General features: G+C 38.4%; 1 protein-coding gene across 2 annotated transcripts in view; it reads right to left on the bottom strand.

The window, feature by feature from the left end:
- Positions 1–16,624, bottom strand: part of vwa5b1 (von Willebrand factor A domain containing 5B1) — a 38,265-nt gene that overhangs the window by 9,583 nt on the left and 12,058 nt on the right. The window contains exons 9-17 of one of the 2 annotated variants that reach the window (XM_053482813.1): positions 13,599–13,709; positions 12,206–12,408; positions 10,075–10,189; positions 9,630–9,815; positions 8,132–8,333; positions 7,513–7,712; positions 2,673–2,868; positions 1,723–2,016; positions 1,479–1,616 (exon numbers count right to left, since the gene is read on the bottom strand). In XM_053482813.1, the coding sequence (XP_053338788.1) occupies positions 1,479–1,616; positions 1,723–2,016; positions 2,673–2,868; positions 7,513–7,712; positions 8,132–8,333; positions 9,630–9,815; positions 10,075–10,189; positions 12,206–12,408; positions 13,599–13,709 (1,645 nt within the window). The remainder of the gene's footprint in view (positions 1–1,478; positions 1,617–1,722; positions 2,017–2,672; positions 2,869–7,512; positions 7,713–8,131; positions 8,334–9,629; positions 9,816–10,074; positions 10,190–12,205; positions 12,409–13,598; positions 13,710–16,624) is intronic. The other variant, XM_053482814.1, reaches the window with a different exon arrangement.

Raw genomic sequence — 16,624 nt, 5'->3', positions numbered from 1 at the left:
GCATTTTAAAGATAATAATTCCTGCATGCTTTCTACTTCAGAACAACTTTTTCAATGATGTTTTAAAAGTCAGATCAGCCTGCAGTCTTCCCTTCCGCTTCTCTATGGGGAATAAACAAGGACTGCTGCAAGCAGCCACTAATTAGCATTACTTGCCAATCTTGAGCACAGAAATCAGGAGATTTTCCAAACCCAATCAAAATAGTCCTCCGGCCGGCAAACTTAAAGATTTTGAACACAGCTGACCTTCTTGCAAATAAGATTTTGCAAATTAAAGGCATTCATTGTCTGTTGATTAAATTGTCCTTAATACACATGTTCATAAAGTGACTGGAGGAACTAAAACAAATTGTTTCTATTTGTTAATGTTGTGCTAGCTTATTAGATATGCTCATTAAATATAGTCACTTTAACAGCTTTTCTTGCTTTTATTAACCGTACTAATATACAAGGGGCTGTTCAAGTCAAACCAGGACTTTTAATTGTGTAGAATAACAGAAAAAAGAAACTCCCTTTATTTCTCCATACAGTATCTCCTGCTACACTAATGCACGTATATCAGTGTTTCACTAGTGCTTGGATACCATCAAGATACTGTCGGACGTTTTTACAGTAAATCCAAGCCATGATCAGACTGTCTGTCTGATTTATGTCCTGGCCTCCCAGGAACTCCTTTAATAGACCAAACATGTGGAAAAGTCTTGTGGGAATAACTCCCAGCCGTGTTCCTGTAATGTGCGAGTGGTGTTGGTGAATGATGTCGTGATTACAGTTCCCACAGACAGATTAAATTTTTCAAAATTTTATTTGATTTAACTTTATTTGTATGGCGCTTTTTGTATGGCGAACCATTGTCATTGTCACAAAGCAGCTTTACACAATCAGATGCATCTGTTCAGCAAGTTGTCGACAAGTTCTCCATAAATTAGGCCCCCAAGTGGCGCAGTGGTAAATTGCTTTTCGCAAACAGTTCAAAAAGATGAGGTCGGTTGCCGGAACACATGATAATCTTCAGCCCTCCCTGACTGTTAACAGTAGCCTTAATGTAGGAGCCCACTAATGATAAGTGGGAATTGGACATGACCAAATTAGGGTGAAAATCAGACAAAAAAAGGTATTCATCAATTTTCAAGGATCAGGCATCTGCAGCCTGGATCATTATTCCCTTTGAACATATGGCCTTCTTTAAAACATTTTTATTATTTAAATGTTTTACTGCGACTGAGAGACTTATGTCTGTACACTGTGCTTGAAGTCTTCCTTAAATGTCAATTCCTTTTATGCCTTTATTCACAAGAAATTTCATCCCAAGTCCCAGTTTGACCTGAACGTTTCTTGCATATTTATCCCAGTTAAATGTTCATTCGAAGCTACAGGAAATGAAATTTTTCTAATAAAAAATTGGAAAAAGACAATTGATTTAAAAATATTTTACAGCAAATTAACAACAAATTGGATGCGATAGAGATTTGACTCACCAGAGTAAAGGTACTCAATAGAAATGGGTAAATATTCGTTGCTGTCTAGATCAACGGGCACGAAGGCTGTGTATTTGCTCAGAATGTTGCAAGCTTTGCTGGTCTGCATGGCGTACACCTGATATCGCCTACCAGAACCTGATAGAAATAAGAGCGACAAATGACTCCTCGCCCAATTTTTCGCAGCTTTAAGATACCAAACCTCTACACTTGATTCAGGAAAGTGCGTCATCACGTTACATACCATGCTCGATCTCACACTCCTTTCCAGCCATCTGCTCGAAGTCCTGAATAATTGACCTTGCAGCGAGATGATGGAAGGTTTCGTTCCAGAGATCCTCGTGAACCTTTTCCTCTCGCTCTCGCCCCTTAAGGTAGGGTTCGATGTCGAAGCTTACCTCCCATTTCATGGGTTTTCCACACAGCAGTCCCGTGACGACTGCCTTGCAGTCTCCTTTAGTTTTGTTCACAGGCTTGAAGTCTGGAGCACTCGGGTCTTGCGGTGTTTCCGCTTCACAGAGCTGATGAGCGTAGCCATCTGCAAAGCAAACAGACAGCAAGTAAACATCTGAACATCGTACACGAGTCCATTTAAAAGCTTATAATTAGAGACTTATGTGTATCTGTTACTGAGTCATGAGGGCTGTTCAAGTCCAAACGGCGACTTTTGATTGTTCGGAAAAACAGATTACGAGACTAAAAACTCCCTTTTTTCTCTATATAATCCCCTGATACACTAATGCAGAGCCATGATCCCTGGGTTTCACTAATGCTTGAATACCATCAAGAAAAGAAAATTCAGTACGCCAGAGCCATGATTGCATTGTCTGATTGACATTTGAAACTCCGGCCATTAATGAAAAAAAGGCCTGGTTTGATCACCAAAGGCGTGCACCACATTTTTCCAGGATTTGCTTTGGTAAAAAAAATTTAATTAAATAAATAACCATCGTGAAAAGTCATCTCTAAATAGCATATTTTGGTTTATTATGTAGTTCCACCTTTGCATTCTCATAACTCTGTTTCTTTCACTACCAGTTAAGGGAACAAACAGCAATCATTCCAATCAGGCTTTATTTTAAACTCATGCTGTGTTACAAGACCGCACTGAGCCACTCAAACCCCAGGCATAACCGCATCATTCAGCACATTCATTCTAATGCTATTGATCCGTTTCATTATGAATAGACTGACCGGCTTCTCCTGTGCTGCCCAGGGAAGGGCTGTCGCTGGAGGATTTGGAGCCGTGCTCCTTGTTCAGGCCACGGGTGGCTGCCTGCACATCGGGGTTCACCTGGCTTTCTTCTGGTTCAGCGTCCCCTCGGGGTTCGTCATGCAGCGGGCGTCCGTGCCCTTTGGACACAGTGGCACTCAGGCTGGCCAGCTGGGGCTGCATGTGAAAAGCATACAAAAACAGTTATAGCATTTTGTGTGATGATTTGCTCTGGCCTAAGGCAGGGAGTCTGCGAGTTGGAATATTTCAGAAAGTTCAGTTCGCACTGCGGATGGAAGCAGTCAGAAAACGTTTTCCCAGTGGAAAATTGTCATGCCAAACAGGATATGCAAACAGACGATTTGGACCATCAACATCCGAATAATGACAAGGAAATGATAACATCACGATGGAATATCAAATGCCCATAACACAATGTTGAGGAGGAAAAAATCAGACGTGATGCATCTGAACATAACTGTATTACTGTAAGACATGCTTAGATTAACCTCACTGGAATATTTACAAAATATTTTTTTTTATTACATAAAATTATCATAAAAATGTATATAGTACAATGCTCATCCAACGTTAAACTCCTGTTAGGCTAGTACAGACTTTTTCCTGCAACTTGTTAGCAAACGAGGGAGATTATTTAGTTTTTATAAAGTTGTTCCTTCCATTCCTTAAACCAGTGTTTTCCAAGGTGTGGCTCGTAGCCCCCAGTGAGCCATAAGGGTATTGTAGGTGAGTCTGAAACATCATTCATAAAAAATATAGAAAAAAATTTACATTTAATTTTAAATATTTAAAATTTAGGTTTAATTACGTATTTACATTTAAAAAGTTTTTTAAAAAAAAAACATGGAATTGTTCATATTTTAAATTGGGCCATAGTGCTGCCCTAAACTAATGATTATTTAGCTTGCTTTGATTAAATTTTAAAAGTACAGTGAACCATTTTACCATTCTGGACAGAAAAAGATATCAGAACAGCAGAGTGCACGAGGCCGAGACTACTGTATAGTTGAACACAACCTATTTGTTAAACGCAGGATTCAGAAAGCGTTTAGTTACTCAGCCTAAGAGATTTTGCATTTTTCAGAAATTCCTTGTATTAGTGAAAGTGAAAAAAATATAATGTGAAAAAATTACACTATATGAAGCAATGACACAAAACCATTTTTTTTATTGTTGTTCCTTATTTAAAAACAAAAAAAATTAAAAATGAGTTCTTTTTGATCATGAAAATAATTTTTCACATGTTCTTAGAATTTTCAATATTAACAGTATTTAACATTTCTCAGCGTCTTGCTCATTTCTTCTTCCTGTCCACGTCTCTTAGTGCTAATTGAATATGCATATCGATGTTCCTTTTATAATAAAACTCCACTTCCTCTTTAGCACAAATCGTTCTTATCAGATCCTTTTATAATACAGAACATACTGTATAATACACCAAGAAATAATGAAGCAGACACAGTAACAGCGACAGAGTGATATATGAATAACCATTAATTACGCTAATAGTGAGGTATTAACAACCTGTGACCTGTTGTGTTGAATATTATCTCATTACGGTATGCAGTATGAATAAATCAGGTAGATTATATCTGTGTTTCATTTTTCACGTCTCTGTTCTGAAAAGTGGTCACTGGGAAAGCATGGCTGCAACAAAGATCCGGGTTAATAAAAGATACTTGTGAGTGATGTAATATTCTCTCACCCACTATAAATTTTTATCAAGAAGTCTTTGAGGTTGGTGCATGAGATCGTCCTTGTTAGGATGGAGAGAGAGAGGACGAGGAGGTGGAGGAGGAGGAAAATCACATCCTTGCTTTGTATTCTTTATTGCATTGCAAGTTCCTCTTTTGGGTCGGGCATATTTTTGTCACCTCATTATCTTTTCACTGCCACGGCAATTGCAGCACTGACACATCTTGCCATGACAGCCAATAAACCTCTCTCTCTCTCTCTCTCTCTTTTTTTACATGTCAACTGAACCAAAGGAGATTTTGTATTACCGGGAATGTGGCCATGCACCACAGGAAGTCATTACCAGTGTCTACCTGGATGCCAGTCTGTCTGAGACGCGAATTACTTTTCTAAAATTTTAATTCCTGTCTTGACCTAATTGTCCTGGGGATGCTCTGCTTTACCAAATGGGTCAAACTGTATTTGTGTGTTGATGTGACAGAAATAAGAATGAATTGTCCTGAGTCTGGATTTGAGTTGGGAAATGAGATTAAATAAAAAGTGGAGGAATCCTCAGGATTCTTTAGTCTTTATCATCATGCCAGATGCTTGGTGCAACAGATGGCACAGTGGAGATTACCCAAGGACATTTTGACATCAGTGAGAAATAAAACCCTGAAATTGCATTTATATTTGAAGACACCAATAAAAGCCTTTAGCTGTTGGGAAAAACATCAAACATTAGAAATCATTTCTTACATTACTGAATGTGTGTTAGTCTTTCCATCCATCTATTATCTATGCTGCTTATCATGTGTAGGGTCTGGTCACGGAGGATTGGTAACCACTAAGCCGCCAAGTGTAGTGTAGTGTAGCGTAATGTAGCAGTGACATTCCTTTTGGTAAACCGTCCAAATGACCTGGAAAGATCCATAGCACAAGCATAGCTTAGTCACAAAAACATTTTTAAGAATCACTAAAGGGAGTTTATCATCCTGAGATCATCATCCCACTGATGAAGATTAATGTCCTATGTTGGAAAGTTTGTCTTGTACTTGATTTGTGGTCATTAAGGTGCTGTTTGTTTATGTACGAAATTGTTGAGCCACCCTGAACGGATTTCGTATCTTTTGCCTCTCATTTTTGGCCAGTTTTTTGTCTCTCATTTTGAGTTCAGTCCCTGTACCTGAGCAGTTTCAGACGAATGTTTCTTGTTGCAGATGATGACGGATGATCAGGCCGGTGATTAGTACACTGGTGATGCTGAATGCTGAGTGTTTGGAACAGACGAGAGGGGAAATGAGGACGCTGCTGAGGTTCTTACATGAACGATTACATTTTAAATTGTATGTTTAGGCGCTTTGCTGTAAAATTTGCATTTCTGTAATTTATTACACAATGTGATTTAATTTGATATGATGAACAGAGTGACGCCAGACTCTTAGACAGTACTGAGTGTCCTCTAATAAACTCTTTTCCAACAGGAAAATGTTCGTATAGCAGAAAAGCAAGAAACATATTACATAATACCCCACTTTTGAGACAGAAATCATAATGAAGTCTATCGAGTGCAAAAACAGAAACAGGTATTATAACCAGGGACCTGAGGAATTGGAAATGGTAGATTTTTCAAAATGCTCATACAAAACTGTGTGAAGTGTACTTAGTGTAGGACCACTGATGCATTTGTAAACAGTAAAGGGCTGTTAAATGTAATATTAACTATGTTTAGTTTAACATGATTAATTGCTTAAACTAGTGGATTTTTTTAGTTACTTAATTTCTGAAGGCATCTTTGTTTGCATGTATCTAAGGCTTTTGCACAGTACTGTATATAAAAATCAGACACATACTGTATCAATACAATAAATACTTATACACTCGCAGATTATATTTTATTTTTGTACATTAATGTGAAAACCTTTCACTTCAGTATATGAACTACACTGCCCGGCCAAAAAATCACACACTCTCCTAATTTGTTGGACGGCTTTTGTTTTGATTAGGGCACGCATTCGCCTTGGCATCGTTTCAATAACCTTATGCAATGTCATTTTTTTTTTCAATCCAGAGTTGCATTAGTTTCCCACCAAAATTTTGGACTGTGGTGTAAAGCCTTCTCCAGTAAGACTCTCAAAGCCTCTCACTGGGGTTAAAGTCTGGACTCTGTGGTGGCCAATCCATGTGTGAAAATGATGTCTCATGCTCCCTGAACTACTCGTTTACAATTTGAGCCGAATGAATCCTGGCATCGTCATCTTGGTACTGTATATGTCCATTTCATAAAAAAGAGTAAGAAGAAAAAACATTGATGGAAAAAAAACTTAGTCATTCAGTATATTCAGGTCATCTGGCCTCATTTTTTTGGGGCACTGTGATGCTGGACATTGACCTGAGTAACAGAAGTAACACTGGTTCTGTAGGCATTAGGCATAATGTGCTTGCTTCACCCACCTCGCTACTTATCCTGTAAATCTGGACTCATCAGACGAAACATGTTCTTTTTTTCAATGCTCCACAGTCCATTCCTTCCTTCCTTACCTGGCCTCGCTGATAAGGCTACACAGCTGATTAGTCCCAGTCCCTTCAATTCTTTTTGCATTGTGCGTGTAGAAATACTCTTACTGCCGCCTAATAAATATAGAAATGAGTTCTACTGTTGTTGTTTATGATTTGATTTCACCAAATGTTTAAGTGATCTCCGATCATGATCATAAAAAAAGATTTTACGACCACATTTCGTCCTCAAAGATAGTGGTTCAGCACTATCCTTCCAGGATTTAATCACACGCTTTACAAGTCTTTACCCAATTTTAGTTGCTTCAGCAATCTGCAGGCCAATAATTTGACCCTATACTGAAATCGAGTAGCATCTTTGCCACGACCACAGGATATATCTAGTAACATGATTGTTGTCAGCTGAACCACATTAACCACTTTAGCAATTTCCCAGTGGAAGTTTGACCTTCACCTTTATGACCTTTGAAATTTATGGCTTCTAATAATTCCCTAAAAGTTTCAAATTAAACCGCTACAAAATGTAAGAAAGTTAATATAAGGCCCTTAAACAACCTTAAAGGCTAACCCATCTCACGTCGGTACTGTATGTTTCACATTCTTACTAACCTCATAGTTCATCTTCCACTGGGTCCCATTATCGGGACTCGTCTGGCTGATGAGCTCCTGGACCTTGGCTCTCCTCAGAGGATTTTTCCCCACCACTGAGCTCGGGTCACTGGAAGTGTAGGCCTTCTTCAGAGGATTAGGGTCTTCGATCTGATTAGTGCTGTATGCACGTCTTCTCAGAGGGGAGCTCATGTTGGTCCCTGTAAGGGGAATTTCCATAATTAAACAATCACTATGCCAATGAGAAGGGCAAACAGAATAAGTAAGGATCACTCTCTTGGTTCACTGAACAAGTTTTTAATAACTAATTTGAACCGTGCCTCTAATAGCTTCTAGCTTCAGAGAACCACCAGCTAATTTGCAGAACTTTACTGTCAGAAAAAAAAAATGGAACCAAATTGAATTTTGAATATACAAGAAATAGCTCTCAAATGTATATTTCTTACAAAGCTCTTTCCAGCTATAGACTCTTTACTGTTATAGACTGCCACCTCCGGAGATGGGTTCTGTCTTTTGCAAGAATTCAATAATTCCATAATCCATCTGTGGATTGTGAACACCATCCGTGGTGGTAGCAACATTCACTAGGACAAAGGTCTTTCCAGTTCTGGATTATTACCAATTCCATCCTGTTCCACCATGCCGGGGCTGCTTTCAGACATGCTGCTCTGATATGCATCAAACATTCCTGTGCCGGATATGTCTGGGACTGGACCGTGCCCATCTGAGCCGCTCTTCCCTGATTCCTCCTCCTGACTGTGGTAGAAGACGGAGCTGGCCGACTCATTGGAGCGCATCATGCTGTAGCGCCGTCGCTTGTCCTGCAGAGAAAGAGAGAGAAAGAGAGAGATGACATTTTGTTTTTGTTTTGCTCATCACTAATGAGGCACAATAAATTAAAACTGGTATTTTAAATAAAATGTGGCGAGTAGTTAATGGTGAAGGGATAAAATGCTAAACTCAGGGATAGTTAAAAAAAGAAAGTTTCCTTCAAGCAGAACTTTTAAGTCCCAGTTAAGGGAGTGCTACTAATGAGCTGCGAATGTGAGTCCTCCCAAAGGTGCTAATCTCTGGAGTCACATAGCTGTGCTTACTCCAGTTTTTGGACGGGAGGCTTGTTGTTTTCTTCTGACTCATCTTTTTTTCATAAGGATGTTACTGCTTGCATTATGCTCTCTAACTTAATGACTTTATAACTTTTTCACATTTCCAACTTTATGACTTTAAACTTTAACTTTATTAAGTATATACTGTAAATACTGTATATGATATATAAAATAATAATAATAATAATAATAATATAAAAAGTATATTGGAATTGAATTGATTTTATTTTTATGTACATAGCGTTTTTAACAATGGTCATTGTCGCTAAGCAGCTATACAAAATCAAAAGGAAATTAGAGAAATGAGTATGAAATGAGTATGAATCAAAATGATCAGATTGTCCCGGATGAGCAAGCCGAGGGCGGTGGTGGCAAAGAAAACCCCCTGAGATGGCAATGGAAAGAAACCTTCAAAGGAACCAGACTCAACGGGGAAATACTGTACCAAAACTACACTGTTTGTCCTTTTTCCTTTTTTGTATGGCTGGAGTTTAAACCAGTTGCATAAATGCTCACCCCTTTTGTGACCTTATATACAAAAAGACCCTCCTGGCTCGATGCTCAGCTCCACTCAGTTCTGCCAACTCTGCCATCTCTGGGCACCATTTTTTACAGCTGCAGTAAATAAGGCTAGACAAGTTGGTTGCAGCTATCTTCTAATGGTTAACCTAGCCCTCTTTAGCTCAACAGAAGGCCAAGCTCAGCCATTAACCACTAAAAGCAAAACCTATTGATCTTTAGCTCTTACGAAGGGCTTAATTAGCTTTTAGCAACAAACCAAAAAAGTTCGACCTAGCAATCTTTATCTTTCAGGAAGGGCTAGGTTTGCCATTAGCGGATAACCGCTAACCGCCTTATTTAACTGTTATGTCTTTAAATATCAAGAATGTCATCATGAATAAACAATGTGGGAAATGCTTGATCGTTTTTTTCAGTCTGGAGTAATGGAGCTTTTAGAGGAGGTGCGTTAGGGAACATCTCAGTCTCAAAGACATCTGCTAAACTACTCACAGTCTTGGGATTAGAGTGGTAGCGTGTTGTGTCACACACCACGCTGTATCCGATCAGCCGGTCACCAGGAAATAGGTACGTTGTTCCAACTGGAGACAGGAGCACCTCCTTCGTCTCAGGATACAGCCATTCGATAGAGATGTCACTCAGGACTGGAGCCATGGATTTCTTTAGGCATTTAATCATCTACAAAACACATAGACAAACACGGATGAGTTCAATTCTGACTGGAAATGATCTGAATGGTAAATTCCTATGCTTTCGAAAATGAAGGCACTTCTTGTCCTGCTGTTTTAACTTAGCTGAATGAATTGTTAATTGCTAGTTCTCTAGCAAGCGCTCCACAATTTATATCCCTGCTTTAATTGCAAGGCAGTGACATTCAGAGCAGGATAAACATGTCAGCGTGAAAAGAAGAAAAAAAAAAGAAAAGAAAAAAAGAAACCTTAGGCTGCAGTCTTTCTCCTTCTCCCAGGAACTCAGCAGCGCCTCCAGAAACAGTCGCGAGGCTCTGGATAAGCCGCCTGCAGGCTCCTTGACCGATCCCGAACGTGTAGCACCTGCAAAGTAATCAGTCACGTGTCAGATCTGCTAGGTGATATCTACTCAGATAGATGGGATTTTTTCTTTTCATGAAAGAAAAAAGAAAATCTTTACAGCATCTTGTTATTTCGTGGCATGGACCTCAAAAGAGGAAATGTCTCATTTAGATATTTAAAGAAAATATCTCACCATAAAAAGAGATCATGAGCAATAAAAACAGTTAATTGTTACGCAAACATCTCAGCACTGCTAAGACATGTTTTGTTATGAGTAAAGCTTTAGAGCAAAAAAAAAAAAAAATCTCATTGTTTTGAGAAAAAGTATCTTGTTGTTACAAGGAAAGTGTCTCATTCTTGCAAATAAACACCTTATCATCATGAGACAACATTGCATTGTAGCAAGAAAACATCATAACTACAAGAATCGCATTTATGAAAAAAAAAATCTGATAGTTACAAGGCAGTATCTTTTCACTGTAAAAAAAAACACAATTAATTATTTTTAGGATAGCATTTTGCTGCTACAAGAAAACATTCTATTATTACCAGAAAACATCTGGTAATTATGAGAAAACCATCTAGTTATTTTAACTTACAAGAAAATATCATGTCATTATGAAAAAAAAACCCCTGTCATTTGGAGTAAATATGAAATGACATATCTGATCTTGTTTTGTGATATAACCTGTATTACGTTTTCTTGGAGTAACAAGTTGCTTTTCATGTAATACAAATTACAGCAAACATCATCTCATAATAGAAATTATGGACAGTAAGTTTTTTTTTTTTCAAATCAGATCCCTTATTGACACTACCACCAACACCACACATCCACGCCTAAGCTTTAATACACCACAGGACATTTCAAATGGGTGCCCGGCAGATAAAGACCCCACCGAAAATTTTGCAAATATATATATATATTTGCAGAATTTTCGGTGGGACACAGGAACTGGCAAAGCGAAAGCTGGTCAATGAAGTCCTCGAGTGTTCCTTGAACGTTTTTCTTTTTTAACTGAGCAGTGTAATAATAGGAATTATTATTATTATTATTATTATTATTATTATTATAAAGAAATATTGTGTTTATTTCTAATAGTTACAGAGTGTGAATCAGGCTTCTTAATGTATTTTGGGATGCTCATGCATATCAGATAAAGGAAAAACACAACTCAGCTTGCCCTTTAGTGTTGTCAGGGACATCTCCGAGATTCATTGGCGTTGGAGCTTGCTCATTATGCAGGGTTTGCTGATGCAAAGCAAGGACAATCCCTTATGCCGTGGAGAACTGGGCAGACTGTGTGTGTCTAATGAAATCACAGCATGGGGTTCATTCTTTAGAAGTCAAAGAGTCTGACTTGTTTGTTCCCTCTGTGTCAAGCCAGAATATTGCTTAAGGGTAGATCCATCTAATCGACTAAAACTAAATGTATATATACAGTATATATATATATACTGCATATAGATTTTGTGTATGTATGCAAGCCAGCTCTTGACCAGCAACATCCTGTTTCGTTCAATCTGAACTGGATTACAGTCGCATGCCATTTTGCACGTACACCAGCCAGGTTTGATTTGATTACACACTTGCATTATGTTCACTTGTTTTTTATCAAAAAAAAAGAAAGAAAGAAGGAAAGAAAGAAAAAATGGCAAGTGTTTTCAGTAATAAGCTCGGTCTCTTTTCATTCAAAAGAAAACCCATTGATAAATATCAAATCACAGCTTTGCTCAATTCTCAATTCTGTTTCTGATGGGTTTTCTATAAGTACAGTATATAACAGGTTTACTGTATTTAAATGTATTTATTCTAAGTGTTCGCTGTTTCTATTGTAACAACATACACTTGGTTGGAGAATAATAATAATAATAATAATAATAATAATAATAATAATAATAATAAAAACAGGTTTACAAATGTGTTATTACAATATTTAACAAAGTACTGTATAACATGGACTTATTGCTGGGGTGAAGGTAACTTCAGGGTCCAATAACCAGCTATCTGTAGTCTACAGTCTTGTTTTCTCGTACCTGATGAATCTGGCGTGACTGCGGACCAGCTCGATGACCTTCCCCGTGTTATTGATGGCTCCGTCGGTGAGGAGGAAGAGCAGGCGAGGATGACCGCGCTGCACCGGCTGCCTCAGGATCCAGTTCAGCGGGGCCAGGATGTTGGTGCCGCCCATGTCAGCCCGGATCTTCTTTATATAGTCACACGCAGTGCCTAAGCTTTCCTGTGATGCAGTGATATGTATTAAAAATATCTGGCTTGCTCATTTAATACTAATGCATTGATTTTAAGTTGATTTGAGTGAACGTTAAGCCTGAATGTACAGGTATACAGTAGCTGCCGTAGTCATAGTCATGGTGTTGTTGCACTGCAGGATGGAGGTAAAGGTTTAAGATGGGCCAAGACCTGCTTTAAGATGGTTTAAGTTTGAGATGCAAAGAAGCAACCCTTTTCCCAGTGAGTCACTAACCTAATCTGTATGTCTTTGGACTGTGGGAAAAAAACGGAGTACCTGGAGGAAACCCACCAAACATGAGGAGAACATAGAACCTCCATGCACACTGGAGGTGTGAACCACAGCACCACCATGTGCCTATTTAAATTATGATGGGAAGTTATTTCTAACACTTGTTGTTGGTCTTTCAGCTGCTCCCGTCAAGGGGTCGCTGCAGCAAACCATCCGATCCGCACAACAACTTGGCACAGGTTTTAGGCCAGATGCCTTTCCAGACACAGCCCTCCCACTTTATCCAGGGTTGGGGCTGGCACTACAAACGTTGAGACAAATTGAGACTTTGAAAGATGTAGCTGAGGCCGAGGAACTGTCAAATCCGGAATATACACACCATGATTAACCTTCCGTCATTTCTATCTCTTGAAATTTTCCCCCATTTTGTACAGAATGTATATCTGGAGACACATACTGTATATAGATATTTTATGGATAAGGATATTTGGAGCACTAAACAGATTATACAGAAGATACAGATACAGACAGTGGCATTGCATTATAGCCTGAAGACTATAGCGTGAATCATATTACAAGGATAAATGGTTTGAAAATTGATTTTGGCAACACTACAGGAATTTAATCAAGAAACGTTTTGTCTTGGGAATCTGACATTTTGCCATTTGCTGCATAAGCTGTACAGAAGTGTTTGAGCCACAAATGCCAAGATTATTAATAATGAATGAACATAAGCACCAAGAAGAAGAAAAATTGCAAAAGCCCTTTTGCGCAATCATTCTTCATTTACAGCAATAGCATTTTTAGGCTTTTCTCCACACAAAATAAAAGCTACTGTACTGCTGAACACTATTAAAACACCAAATCAGATCGTGGTGTTTGTTTGTTGTTTGTTTGTTGTTTGTTTGTTTGTTTGTTTGAGTTGTAGCTCATCATCAGTACTGTACCTCATCGCAGCTCTGACTGCTGGCAAACACCGGTTTAAACGTCGAACCGAAGCCGATAATATTGAACAGGCAGGCCGGGAACAGGCTTTTCAGAATCACCACCATGGCATCCTGGCAACACAAACACCAGGAATGAATGATTGCCGAGAAAGGGACGAAATAAAAGCTGAATAAGGTGGGTACGAAAGGAAAAGGACAGAGGAAGAACCAAGAAAAGGTCAAAGCTGCCACTCAAGAGCTATTCTTTATATCTCAATACAACAATAAATAGTAACTGTGCAGATGTCACTGTATTGTAGTATATTAAAGCTTATATTGACCAGCAGCGCCAACGCATGAAGTCATGCGCGCGCAAGAAAGGTGAAAGCACTAACAAGCTAAAGAACATACAATGGTTTTAAAAAGTGTTATTTTACAAATGTGGTATTTATGCCACTTTCCGTACAACTTCAATCTGATTTATGCACATGTATTAAAATCTGTAAATGTTCAATCCAGAATGCATTCAAAGCTCAAAAAAGCCAAAGAGTTTAAAAAGTATAAAACTTTTTATAAAACTAGGGTCAATACAGTATCTATCTATCTATCTATCTATCTATCTATCTATCTATCTATCTATCCATCCATCCATCCATCCTTTCATTTATCTTTTAAATTCAATTTTTGTGCAGTCTGTCGCAAAAACAACATTTGTTCAGATTTTTCTTTCCTTTAATCCACATCACTTATTTTAATTCAATGTAAAGAAATGTGGGACGTCTCAAGACTTTTGCACAGAACTGTACATCAATTTATTGAAGTTGATCGGACAAAACTATCAATAAACCAGGCACTTATAATATCTTGTGAAGATATTCGATATGGATAATAAGGTACAACAAGTGCAGCAATGGGTTGTCTCAGAATTAAACTATTTATTTTATGACTTCTGTTTAAAAATATTCATAATTCTGTTCAATCATTTTTTTTTATGTATTCTTTCTATTAAAAAGCCACATAAAACACAAAATTGGCGACGCCGTACAGTGAGGAATTTTCACGTAGCTGTATACTGTATATTAGCGCGAATCATTTCACAAGGATAAATGGTTTGGAAATTGATTTTGGCAACACTACAAGAATTTAAGCAAGGGAGGTTTTGTCTTGGGAAATTAAACGCTGACATTTTGCCATTGCTGCATAAGCTGTACAGAAGTGTTTGAGCCACAAATGCCAACATTGTTAATAATGAATGAGCGTAAGCACCAAGAAGAAGTAAAAGTCCTCATTCATTATCATTCATTATTTACAGCATTAGCATTTTTAGGTGAAAAGTTTCCTCCAGCAAAAATCTAAGCTAGTGATAAACACTTTAGTTTGGAAAAAACACTAAATCAGATTGGAGTTATTAGTATATATCGCCGTATATGGGTCGCTAAACCACACTTAATAAACGATAAAGACGTTCTTATGGAAGGATTTATGGTCAGAAAATAGTCTGCAATTTTTTTGTGGACACCGAACACATACTATGTGTAACTGTGTTGCATGAAGGTCAGATTTATTTATACATGCTGTCCAACCGTCAGACCTGTAAAACTCTAAGACAGCACCTTAATTCTGTTTGGCTGAGAATGAATCATGTGTTTGTCTCGGTGGATTGCTCTCTTTTTGGCTCTGGCTGCAGTAGAGTGACCCGGTCCTATGAGGGTGACTATTGTGGTGGCAGAACAGGACCGTCCTCGCGCAGACACAGAATGAGTCATCATTGCTTCATGCGTCACACGGCCCAGCCTCACACACTCCAGCGCATGGTTAACATTTGCTCCCTTCACCAAACACTCAGACATAATCACTCATGTGGCTTCAGGCGTGCTCTGACCAACACCGTCTGATATTTCACCTGCTGCTCTTTTATGAGGGACTACTTTAATAGCTTCATTAGAGCCAAGCAGAATCCTAATGATACTCACATTTTAATGAAATTATAAAAAAAAATATGCTTGTATTAGGCTCAGTAAAGCGGTAAATGCAAAGCAGTTAATGTGTATTAATGGGATGCTGGAGTGTTTTTCAGCCTAAGCTCTATCCACTCTATTCGTAACAGAACACAGTTATAAGAGTTAAAAACTCCCCTTAGTTCTCTATATAACCCTCTGCTACACTAATGCACTTATCCCTACATTGCTTGGATACCATCAAGGTAAAAGGTTTTCTCAGTACACCAAAGCCATAATTGGAATGCCTGCTTCACGTCTGAGATGCTAGCCTCCCAGGAACTCCTTGTAGTGACTCAAATGTGGGAATGGCTTGAAGCAGGGTCAGGACTAGAACTCCCAGCCGAGTTCCTGTAATGTGCAAGTGGTCTCAGTCTCTTCCACAAGTTATCGGTTGATTTTCAAGGATCAGACGTTTCACTCGCTGAATGTTCATGAGAACGACTACAGAGGGTCTAAGCCCCCCTGGCCAGGATCTTCATTAGGTTTCAAACAATATCCACCAAATGCATGTCTTTGGTCTACACACCAAAGATGAGCTTACAAATGTAAAGTATTTAGCAAATTTATAGTTTTTTTTAACGCTACCTTTAACAAAATTCAACTTTAACAGGCATTTTGAGAAACTTTTTCCTTTGCTTACAAATTCCCAAATATATTATGTACCATTCTTACACAGATTTCTTATTCATGGTACATAGTTTTATGTAGTATTGAGGAATAGTTCTCTAGCCTTGTTGAAAGTTTTGGTCGTTCATTTTCAGTCCTTCTCCCTGTACTGACCAGAATGTTGTTTGCTGCACAGTGACCTATGAATCATTTAGGCATACAAAAATCCACCTAACCTAAGGAATGAACCAGTGTGAAACAGATGCAGATGATGACAGATGATCAGGCCGGTGATTAGTAGACTGGTGATGCTGAATGATGCTGAGTTGTTGGAACTGACGAGAGGGGAAATGAGGTCGCTACTGAGGTTGTTAAATATTTTCCTGAAGAATCATTAAAGTACCTATCTATCTACCCATCTATCTATCTATCTATCTATCT

Source organism: Clarias gariepinus, chromosome 22 (assembly GCF_024256425.1).
Source record: "Clarias gariepinus isolate MV-2021 ecotype Netherlands chromosome 22, CGAR_prim_01v2, whole genome shotgun sequence".
NCBI lineage: Eukaryota > Metazoa > Chordata > Actinopteri > Siluriformes > Clariidae > Clarias > Clarias gariepinus.
Note: the sequence above shows the minus strand (reverse complement) of the source record. Positions and strands in the feature narration are given on the sequence as shown.